The following is a 12,233-nucleotide window of genomic DNA, read 5'->3' on the forward strand; positions in this document are numbered from 1 at the left end:
GAAATATTCCAACAGGCTCTGTCCAGTCCTCTTTTTGTAACAGGGAGGTTCAAAAAGCACATACTCCTTCATGCAGCTTGTAAGAAAAAGAGAAACATATCCCTTATTCACTTAACCTGTTAATGCACTATTTGGGTTTATGCACCCAATGTTAACATATGCTAATTTATGTTAATGAGAGAGATTGTCATCTGGTGCATAGTAGCGTAACATAGCTATGGAAGTCTGTCTAGAGAAGAATTCCAGCAGCCCGGGCATGGAGCCCTCTAAGAGTACCTTCTCAAGGCCAAACACAGAGAGGATCTGCTGGGAACATACCTGAGGACGGACAGCAGCTCAGACAACTGCAGAGGTTCCTCACAGAGCTGCAGCTGATGTCCGGGTTAAAACACAGGGGAACAATGCTCCTGTTTGGTCTGTACTAGGTTACTCCCTGACCCAGGCCCAGGAAAAAGAGCAGAACAAGGCAAGATAGTAGCTTATCACCACTTGTATGTCTTTTGGACAGTCTTCAGATCATGAGCTCCTGGAGGCAGAAACTTTTGCTCTTTCGCTTTGCCTAAAGCACCTTGCATTCTCTTGCTTATTATATACATTGGAAATAATTATAACTGTCACTGACTTGTTTTCTCTGTTACAGTGTGTGCCGTGGTCGAAAGTGGGAATGCACCAAAAATACGTGTGATGGCACCTGCACTGTTATTGGTACAGCTCATTATTTGACATTTGATGGATTGAAATACAAGTTTCCAGGAAATTGTCAATATGTATTAGTTCAGGTAAGAATATGTCAAACGCTGAAGCTGTCTGATAATATGTCTGATAATATAAGATGTTTTATACCAGGAGAGAAGTCCAACATTTGGATAAATCACAGTAAAGTATTTGTAGTTACTAAGCCAGGTGTATGGTAGAGGAGAGAAGAGCTTATTGATGACTTCAAAGATGCCTTGAGAAATATGAAGATTGCATTGTGCTCTATAGAAGTGAGTTAGGTTGTCATGCGTCTAGCTGGCAGTCATAAATGATATGATAGCAGCATGGTACGGAAAGGAGCTGTCTGAATCTCATCTCTAACAAAGAACTGTAGATACCCATAAGTCAATCCTTCCTCATTCCCCACTAGCCGCTTTATCCTGTAGTGATGGCTTACTGTCTGACTCAGTGAGATGAGAAGTGCTTGGTGAACCTTCTCCAATGTGTCCAGAGCACAGACTCTGCTTGTTCACTTTGGCAAAGTCACTGTCCTGTTCCATGCACCAACCTGTTTGGGTACATTGACAATATCCAATACGGATAAAGATAGAGCACACTAATGTCACCCTGTGATTTGTGGGAGCAGCTTGAAATTTAGAGTGCTAAAGAAGATTAAAGCTCATCTACAGATGCAAATCATTGTGCATTTAAAAGTGCGTGTGCAAAAGAAAAAGAGTTTCTCTGAAAATTTGGTCTAACACTAGACAGATCCACTGCTAATAGATAACATCAGTCTTCTGCAGTTAGAAAGTGTCATGTTTCTTGCGTGGGCTACTTTTTTCCACCCAGACCCTTTTAATGAGGCCCATTCCTCCTTGCAGTTCTCCTTGGGCAGGAAAGCGTGATCAACCTGTCTCTGGCTAGGTCTTTGAAATGTGCTCCCACCTTGATGCCAGCTCGATTACCTTAGAGGAATGATTGCTCTGACACTAGTGAGAGCTCTGTGTAAAGGTCTTATGGGCAGTAATAGCATACAGTACTACAAAACTACTTAAAATGAAAATGAGATCTGTTTTCCTCAGACGACAGGCACAGAACTATAGACAGGGTCTTTTTCTTAAAAGGTGTATACTGAAATAAACCCAAAAAACTAAAAGGTCTGATAGTCATGAGTCATCATATAAACGTAGTACTGACTCTTCATGCATCTCAGAGATATTTGATTTAAAATTACATTAAATGACCTAATTGCTCCCCAAGAAATAGGTTGACATTATTGTAATTATTATTCATGTACAGGTGGGAAAACATGGGCATCAAACATTTTGCTCCAAACTGTGCAGCAAGTTTCTTTCTAACCCTTCTTTCTAACCTAACCTTCTAGGTTTATATTTTAATTTTATCATTAAAGCTGCAGAGTCTTGTTTTCACTGTTAAATCAATTAATATACGTGTATTAAGATGTATACTGTGACCATTGTACATGTTTAAAATATCACAGATACTGTAATAGCATGGATACTCCCTGCAAAATATGCACGCGTGTGTGTCACTAGCAGAGTGGGCCTCATTCTTGAAGGGGTGGACCACATGAATATCAATGCTAAGCACAAAATAAATTAATATAGGAACAGTTGGCATGCCAACATATATCTTACTGGCCACAGAGTACACAGGGTATTATTTGAGGCTTCCTTTTTCTCCGTAGATCTATATGTGTTTTTTGAAGTTCCACATTAATGAGACTCATTCATTTATTTTCATCTGATAGGATTTCTGCAAGGATGACTCTGGGACATTCCGGATACTAATTTCAAATGAAGGCTGTGGCTTCACTGGAGAAAAGTGCACCAAAAGGATTATCATTCTGTATGAAAGTGGGGAAATAGAGTTGTTTAATGGAAATGTACGTACGCTTCTGTTCTTTTTCCATTTTGGGGGGAAAAGAATTCCAGGTTGTTTAGTAAGATGAGGCATGAATGATCTCATGCTCAGTGGTTCTTGAAAATTAGATCATAAAATGAACGGATCAGGAGGATTATAATTATCCATTTTGCTCCCAGAGGTATAATGCCATTTTGGTATTTCTGCTTGATGCCAATAAATTTATCTCAGGTAAGAATGCTGTTCAATGCAAGCTCATATGAGGAATGCCCTTTCTAAACATGGGAGGTCTAAAGTCTATTTCAAGCAAGGTTAAGTGCAAGGAAGAGCAAAAAGAAGTGACTGTCCCATGACTAGTAAAGCTTCAGACCCAATTTAGCCTTCTGAAGAACTGAGCGCACAGAAAAAAAAGAATTCATGGGTGAAACAAGTTGATACTGCAGAGGCAAATATCAACTATCCTTCCCCTTGTTAAATTGTCAGATGGAAAATCCAGATGACTGGATTCTTCTTTTTTTCCCCTTTCCTACCAATGAACACCGAAGAATTGACCAAGAATCACTTCCATCTCCCATGTCCCTTCACGGCAGGAAAACAAGCTTTCCAAAGGGCAGAGGTCAGCTCCTTGCCTTGGGCACTGTAATAATTAAGACCGTCTGTATGCAAACATTACAGAGCTACAGTGGATTATAGTGTTTCAGTTGCTCAGTTCTCAGAAGTACTGTGCTCTGAACTGGCATCTGGACCAGAGCTTTGCAAAAATGTTCCCAGTGAAACGTGAAACCACTCTACATTTGCCTTGTTTTGGGTTAACAGACAAAGCTGTACCAGGTTTTGCATAGCCTGCAAATTGCCTGCAAATTGCTGCATGCCACTGAAGCATGACGGGAACACGTAAAACATACCATTATTAATAGTGTCTGTGCAGTGCATCTTGACAGCATAGATCCATGTAGGCTTTTGGTTGTTGGAGGAATAAACATAAGACATATTGGTTGCCCAACCAATTCTTTATTTACACTGCTAAAGAATCCCCTACTTGGGTGAGGGTGAATAGTAGTGCAGGGATCAGTCTATAGAGCCAGGCTTTGTCCGAAAGCTTATTTAGGTGACAGATTTTCAGAAGAGCTGTGATTCCGTTTGGACACCTAAAGGAGGGCCAGAAAAGACAAGAGGTGATTAGTCATCCAGCAACTCCAGCAATAGAGAATGTTTGGTTCCCGAGAGAGTATGTCCTTGCAAAAGCTAGGTCTGTATCACAAGTCTGTCCACATGACCTTGACTGAATTTTTAGCTGTCTTTCTAGAGAGTTTAAGGCTCAGTGTAATATCTAGAGCAGGTTTTCTTAGAAATAACAGCAACCAAAGGAGAGATTAAGGAAAAACAACTGATATGAAGACTCAGGCAAATTCTCACCCAGTGATGACTTCCTACACTCTTTTTCCACAAGAATCCTTAGAAGCAAGCAGCAGAATCAACTCTTTTTTTACCATTAAAATGTTTCCAAGCAGCGTTGTTTTGAGATGATACTGTTTTGAAAGCAGCTTCTAGTTTATAAGTAAAGAGGGGCTTAACTGAAGTATCTGCATGCTACAGTTCTGGCTCACATTAAAAAAAAAATAAAATTGTGAAATCATTTTTGCTCTTCTGAAACAAATAAATATGCCAGTTTGCAAGGTCAAAAATTTATGACTTCATGCTTGGGCAAAAAGCCTCCATAAACATAGAAATTCTGTAATTTAGGTCAACCTCCCAGCTCAATTTTGTCCTCCTCTGGTTTTTGCCTTAGTTTGGAAAGACAGAGACTACTGTAGATATTTAGAAGATAAGTGATGAAGTGTGACTAGACTGTATAGTAATACATTGGGCGTGGAAGAAGATGAAAAAGCTTCCAGTTCCTAAAATAGTCTCTTTTAACATATTCTTCCCCTAAAGATATTGAAGGCCCTCTTTAGGAGATCCTTGGAGGATGTCTTCTCTGGGGATAGTTTCTGGTAATACCCCAGAGGTGAAGAGAATTGAGTTACAGTACTGAGTTTTTACTGAATTGAGCAAGAAGGAATAGTGGGATAAGGAAGTATTTTGCCCTCAAACTAGGGAGTGGATGAATGGTTTGTGGGCTCCTCTTTCTCCCTTGCTTTAATCACTATTTGTACTGATTGAAAGTTTTCATCTGCCTCTTCCACAATTAAGCAGATTTTAGTTAATGCATTAGTGGTGCTTAAAGTAACAGCCATGCCAGAACTTTCTCTCCAAATGTGGTTAATAATCCTATTGGCGTTCCCATTGAAAGGGGATTACAGTGTGAAAGAAAGCATTTTAAATTAATCTCTTAAGTTCTTGGTAGCTGGAGGTGGTGAATTTGCAGCCAGATGGAAAGAGAAAGAGGCACACAGGGGAATTGAAAGTGAAGGAGAAATGAAGAGACACCGAAAGGAATCGCTCAGGATTTTTCCTGTTGGTGTAGCTGGTTGAGAAGAAAGTCCTTCTTGACTTCAGAATCAGGCTCTGGTCCTTCAGAGGCCACCGATGCATGTGATTCTCCCAGTTCACATTACACTTAAACCTAGCCAGCCCTTATGTCGCTACCTGCCTCAGGAGCACAGAATTGTTAGTTTCCTAAAAAGATGAAATAAAAATAAAACGTAATTATTCAATGAACCATTGACCAAATACTAAACTGATCATTAATTGGGTATACCCTGTCCTCTTCATAAGCCCTCCTTCTGTTCAGCAGTCATTGCTTTGTGTGTCACCATTTGTGGTGAGTGTTTGTTATACCCCGGGAGCACAAGGGACATTGCCTCATTCAAAATTATAGAAATGTGATGAGATTGAAATACCCTACTTGTGTTCCAATTTGCTGTTCAGAAGTGTTGTTTCTAAGGCAATAATTTATCCACAGCAACTTTTCAGTGTAGAGACAAGCTTGTAATCAGTCCCTTACCCATACCTTGCTTACAGTTTTGCAAGTGCTCCGGGGCACCTGTATAGTGTATGGGAATTATCTGTTCTCTGGAGAACAGCATGTTTGAAAATAGCTGTTAACTTATGAGCACGTGTCCCACTGGGAAAGTGACCTACATGAAATAGTAATTAGAGACATGGTCGATAGTGCAATGTGCTTTTCTTGTTCAGGTAAACATCAAGGTACCTCCTAAAGATGACAATGATTTAGAAGTCATGAGGTCTGGCCGTTATTACATCATTTTACTGGGCAAAAGCATCAGTGTGACCTGGGATCTGGCCATGGGAGTCTCAGTTATCTTAAAAGGCAATTTCGAAGTAAGTGTTTTTTGCTTTACTTCTTCTCACTAAAGAATGCACTTACCCTGTCTCTGGGGAATAGCATTGTTTTATACAGGCATGCTGATAGATTTCCATGGAGTATTAGGCACTTGCTTGAAAATGAAGGGATTTTTTTGTAATACCGTAAGGGTTGCTTACTTTCCTGGTAGTTCAACTATAAAGGCTAAATTCTGGGTCATTGGAGATAAGCTATGACAGAAAGGATGAATGCTGTGGTGCCTCAGAGTAACCATGCCTTGAGTGATTTCTTCTGTATTCAAGAAGAGCAGTATAAGGAGCCAGATTTACTAGTGATGGTGATAGGACAGTCATCTCCAGAAATAAAATGGGATTGTAGGACATACTCCAAACAGAGCCAGGGACATACTCAAATAAAGCCAACAGTCACCACTGATTGGAGTTGTCATCTTGCTTCCTGGGGTCCTTGGAGACAGTATGGTCCTACTTTCAGCTAAGCAGAATGGGAATAGGAGCTAAACGTTCTCTGTGAGAGACTATGTCTATTTTAGTGAACTTGGCAAGGCCAGGGATAACTCAGTTTTTAAGCCTCGTGCCATTAAAGCACGAGTCTAAAAAGACTTCTTAACAAAACCCTAAGCCAGTCTATAGATGTAAGATTTACGTATTTTGTGTTTCTTTCCCTGCAAGGATCAAGTGTGTGGTCTGTGTGGAAATTTTGATGGAATCCAAAACAATGATTTGACTAGCAGCAATGAACAACTTGAAGTAGATCCAGTTGACTTTGGGAATTCTTGGAAAGTTAATCCATACTGTGCTGATGTTGAAAAGGTGACTATGAATGAACTGTGAAAACTAATTAATACAGGTTACAGTATCACTCAAGAGTGGGCAAAGAGGTTTGAAAGGATAAAAATAAATAGAAATGAACTCCTTCCCCCATATTTTTGCCAAATAATATTTCTTGAAATCCGATAAAAGATCAATTAGCTTATTTAAGGCCTCTGCGCTGCCTGGCTTCAGATGAATGTTAAAATAGCCAATCTGTACGGTAGAGGCTGTTCATAGAGTTTGCCAGCCCAGATGCTTGAAATCCAGGTATAACTGGAAATCTCATTTTAGAGCTTAATCTAAAAAAAACCAGCTGTAATTTTCAGACGGAGGAGTTCAGATAAAAAATTTGTATTTCCCTATCCAAACTTTTATATCCCAAATCTTAGTCTGTCCATTTATGAACAACTGAATGCAGAGATTAGTTTCTTTCTATATGCTGCTCAATCTTTTTTAAAGAGCATTTAGTTATTATTTTCAGATTGGAGAGGCTTGAACAGAAAAAGCAAGATACAGGAGGGGATGTAAGAACTTATTGCCATGCTATCACTGCTTCTGAATTTTGAGGAGGTTACCTGCTATCTGAAAGTGTTATCTATGTCCTGGTGCCAGAGATTAGGTGATTTCATGGGGTACTAGTTATGCTACACATGAGAGTATACTTCCTCTTTTTCAAATACAGAGTTTTGAAAGAATGAAATTGAATAATAAGATTGTCTTGATCTGACAAATAATTATAGCTAAAAGTATTTCCAAATCAAAAAGTGAGAGGAAACAACTTGAAGACAACTTATTTTGTCATTTGTAAAATGAAGCATTTCATTCAGATGATGCTTTTGAGGCTGAAAACTTTCTCTTGAAAATTCGTCTAAATTTTCAGAGAAAGAGGGGGAAAAAAAGGCCTTTTTTAGGTCTTTCCTTAGAAGATTTAAATTATCAGAAAATAAAATGAAGCATTTATTTTTGATCACATGAAATCTTTTGGGTTAGTTGGATAAATTATCTGCAAGCGTGACAAAGCCAAAGTATTACCTTGCTGAATGTCACTTTTTAGATATGACTTGATTGGAGCACAGAAGAAGTTGCAATAATGAGGAGTGAGACCGCAGGGGAGGAGTGAGACCGCAGGGTATGACTGAGAAGGAGCAGCTCCTTGTTTCAGTGTAATAGGCACAGGACAGAACCTGCAGACTGTCTCCGTGATAAATGCCGTGTCAATACTAGTGCTCCTTGTTCTTAAATAAATTAAATGGGAGAGGGGGAGACTACTGAGCAGTGGCCATGGGTATTGTCTGCTGAAGACTGATCGTATTTTGAGTCTTGTGGGCCTTCTGTAGAGCTGTGAATGATCATTTTTCGGGTGGATGTTTGGTACAGTGAGACTCTCTGTCATCGAAATATCTATGTTAAAACTGCAGCATACAAGTAAGAGCTGGAGAAAATGTGGGAGGTGACCTGCTCTACTCTGTGTTCTGCCATGGCAGGATTTGTCCTGACGATTTCCTTTCTCATGAAAAATGTCTAGTGCTAGTGAGTCTCTTACTTCAATTTGAAGAGTCCTGAGGTCCTGAAGCAAAGCTAATGCAATGTGTGCTTGTCTCTTACAATATTAAGCCCAACCGGGAACAGACCTTGATGTCTCCACTGTGTAATGGAAACATAGTGAAGCAGGTGATGGTAGAAACATCATGCAGCATTTTGTCTGGGGATCTCTTTGAAGAATGCAAAAAACTTGTGAGTATTGTCATGTGTTTCACATTCAATTCTGCATGATCTGTGCTGACACTGATTACAGCTGAGGGGAAAAGTATGGTTGTGCTGACAGCACACAGGACTTGGAGGAGACTGACTAATTGGTGTTCTCATCTCTGACCCTGTCCTGTAGCTGATGCTTGATGGGAAAATTTGGAATACCACCTAGTAGAAAGCTATAGAATAACTTCTACTTGAGGGAAATTTTACTCTAAAGCCCAGAGACTGGCACATGAAGTCAAACACAAGGGTTGAGATTTGAGGGGAGAGGGAGCTGAGCTAATATAATGCCATTCAGACTGCATTCTACCCAAGCTGCTGCACAGGAGGGTATGGAAACAGGGCACAAAACATATAAAGTTACTCCATATGGGGAATATTAAGGAACAATAAACTGTAGTGTCTATAACAGCTTTGAGAACATGGACTGATTTGGGTCCTTGCTGACATCAGCAAGACGACCTGCACTGATTTATGTGGTACCTCAACTCTTGGCAAATGGAGCAGGCAAACCATCTGAAGGTTAAATCTGTCTAGAAGGAGGAGATGAGGGGAATCAGTGAGTGTACTGTACCCTGTATTTCTCTTTTGTAGGTGAATCCTGAGCCCTACATAGATATTTGCATGTATGACACTTGTGCTTGCGAATCTATTGGGGACTGTGCTTGTTTCTGTGATGCTATAGCAGCCTATGCACATGTCTGTGCACAAAAAGGTGTTGCTGTTCACTGGAGATCACCAGCTCTGTGCCGTAAGTAGAGGGCAGATGAGGAAGAATTGGGTGAAAAGCTTCAAGTGTTTACTCAGTAAGCTGTTGGCTCAGATAGACTGTTCTTATCCAGCTCTGCTCCCACTGATGTCAGGAGAAGTTCACTTTAATGGGACTGGGCTAGCAGCTCACGGTGACATTTCCTCTCCCTTTTCTATTTATGTTCAGAGCCATATCTGGAAAAAACATTCCCTCAATAAGGGGATATAATAGTCCATGGTACAAACAAACATAGAGAAAGAAATGGTTTCTGTACATTTTCTTTTTTTTAATTAAAATTTAAAGATCATTTTTTTCAATTATTTTTATCAAAAACAAATATCTCTGATCTAGAGCAAGTACTTAATTATGTGGAAAAAACTTTAAGTGTGAAGAAGTGGCCTGCCCTGAATGTATTAAAATAAATACATTTAAAAATGGAAATCTTTCTTTTTCTATATGTATGTGGTCCACTTTGTACCAAGTTTGGTGTCATAGTTCTGAGAGGCAAGGTGAATACACTCTGGTTTGATTTTTTTGCCTCTGATTCTTTCACTCTGTAGCACAAAGCTGTGAGGACCTGAATAAAAAAGGATTAGATTATCAATGTGAATGGCGATATAATAGCTGTGGACCTGCTTGTCCTATAACGTGCCAGCACCCACAGCCTTTGGAGTGCCCTCTGCGGTGTGTGGAAGGATGCCATGTACACTGTCCTGCAGGTAAGGCCATCTTCTGCTTTAAGCAGTTACTTACCTTTTTCTGCTCTGCTGCTGGTACTTGTACGTATTGCTGTAGAGTCTTATTTTTTTCCCCCCAAGTGTTTCTATTGCATGAAAAGAGGTCTTATAGTCCAGAAATATTCACAGATTGGTAAGGCTGGATATTGCAAAAGGCAGATGTAGCAGTTAATTCCTTAACAGGCTTACTGATGTGTTTTCACCACAATTTCTTACTGCATGAGGAGGAAGGTCATTAGGCATCCTGGTTTGAGTTCATGAAATGAGCATAGTGTGTGAAGGGCATGAAGTGGTGCCTAGAAGAGGAGAATGAAATAGTGCCAGCACGAACAAGAGAGGATGAGAATGGGGTGATAAGAAAGGAAGATAGGAGGATTAGGGGTTGTGTAGCAACAGAGGATGTTGGTTATGTGGTTAAAGGAGGGTATGAATCGGTGCTGGACACTCATAAAATGCTCTCCTTCAGAGCAACTACCGCAGTGGGGGAAACCTGTTGCCTTGACCTGCTTACTACCTGCAAGGCTCTGGTGCTCCTGAGAGTGTCCAGCAGGCATCCTCCTGTGAGCCTGAGCTTTCAGCTTAACTGGTCCCATCAGCTATCTCTTAGGGGAAAGCAAAAAATATGGGAAATACGGGGTGGGGAGAGAAAAGACAGACAGAAAGGGAAAGAGTGAAAGATGAGCAAGATCCAAAAGGAGAGTGAAAACTCAGATGAATAAATAGCTCCTAAGGACAGAGCAAGAAGACATGAAGGCAAAGTGAATAGGTATTTTAAGACCAAAAATAGCTATTCTGGGCTCTGGTATCTCTGATCAGAGTGAGGTAGGGGATACTGGGAGAAATCAATAATATATATATGTAAAAAGGAAAATGCCATTTTCTCCGGTCATCTTCAATGCTTTGTTCTAAAGATATGTTCACCTTCTGTATGGTACTGGCTATTGCAGGTTATACACTGGGTTAAGTACTTCCAGTATCTAAATAAAAGTGGTTATGAAGGAAGGAAATACTTCTCTGTGTCAAACTGGCAGTGACCATAACACAGGCAGAGTATTCAGAACTTTTGAGCCCAACTCAGAAGCCTTGTCATGTTTTTAGTGGCAGGGTAAATGCAATGATTAGTTTTGCAATTCATGAAAATTGGCATCTTTATACTACTGTGCTATTTTGAAACAGGGAAAATACTTGATGAATTGTCCCTGGATTGCATCAATCCAGAAGACTGTCCTGTGTGTGCAGCTGGAGATGTCAACATCCTGCATGGAAGGAGAATAGTTTTGAACAGAGATGACCCACAGCGCTGTCAATCTTGGTATGATGGGTTTGTGCAGTGAAATCGCATGCTTCTTAAGTGGGATGAATTAGAGAGATGAAGCACATTCGCATGAATGAGTTTTTGGACATAACTTTAAATATACCACTGAAGATGAAGCTTGGAAACCATCTTTTATGTCAGTAGCCCTTCTTATACAATCTGAAGCTGAAGTTTTTCAGTCACAGTAAGGATTACAGGATGTCAGCTCAATTTAAGCAAGTGAAATTCATAAATTCCTTTCAAAAAAGGCCTTTTCCCATGTGTAGGTGGCCCCACTGGCTTCAGATGTTCCACTTCTTTTTGTGTAAGGTGTGATTCAACATCAATAAAGCCATCAGAGTCTTTCCTTCTGCCCGTACTAAAAAAAAATCCTATGTGTAGTGCAAGATCTGAATGTGCACTGAGTCTAGAACTCGCTGAGATTATTAGCAGTTGGAACTGTGTACTATTATTGGAAAACCAATTTCCCCAAGATTTTAAGATGATATCCCATGGCCTGATCCTGCATGCATGCATTTCCAAATACAATAAAATTAATGGCAGGGTGCACAATGCTGTGCACCATGCAGGGTCAGGGCATTCAGCTGCAACGTGGCAGAGACTGATTTTTCATTCTGTATATGCCAGTGGCATATTACGTCATGGCCTGTAGTATCTGGGAGTTTGGCATTCTCCGGATGTCTAGACCCTTGATGGATACTTTCACTAGTCACTTATAACGCTGTGAACACAAGAGAATTTTCCATCTTGTAATTTGACCAGATTTAATAGAAACTGAGTTGTAAAACTGCAGCAGCTATTAGCCCAGACTAACACCTTAGCTCTAAATGCTCTGAACCTCACAGAAGCTCTGAATGGGTAAGAACTTTGAATTCCTGGCCTCTTGCCAGGGCTAGCGTAAGTCTGTGCTATAAACCCAGGGCATGAGACTGTTAGGCTAATCAATTAAATTATTTTTTTTTAACAGTATACACAAAGAGCCTTGAATTCCATCAAAAGG

At 40.1% G+C, this 12,233-nt stretch overlaps 1 protein-coding gene across 1 annotated transcript in view; it reads left to right on the forward strand.

Moving 5' to 3' along the window:
* Nucleotides 1–12,233, forward strand: part of VWF (von Willebrand factor) — a 147,965-nt gene that overhangs the window by 63,252 nt on the left and 72,480 nt on the right. The window contains exons 20-27 of the mRNA XM_076345119.1: nt 641–779; nt 2,468–2,602; nt 5,719–5,865; nt 6,538–6,678; nt 8,293–8,412; nt 9,025–9,181; nt 9,742–9,900; nt 11,095–11,230. Coding sequence (XP_076201234.1) covers nt 641–779; nt 2,468–2,602; nt 5,719–5,865; nt 6,538–6,678; nt 8,293–8,412; nt 9,025–9,181; nt 9,742–9,900; nt 11,095–11,230 — 1,134 coding nt within the window. The remainder of the gene's footprint in view (nt 1–640; nt 780–2,467; nt 2,603–5,718; nt 5,866–6,537; nt 6,679–8,292; nt 8,413–9,024; nt 9,182–9,741; nt 9,901–11,094; nt 11,231–12,233) is intronic.

This window comes from Aptenodytes patagonicus, chromosome 1, assembly GCF_965638725.1.
Source record: "Aptenodytes patagonicus chromosome 1, bAptPat1.pri.cur, whole genome shotgun sequence".
Lineage (NCBI taxonomy): Eukaryota > Metazoa > Chordata > Aves > Sphenisciformes > Spheniscidae > Aptenodytes > Aptenodytes patagonicus.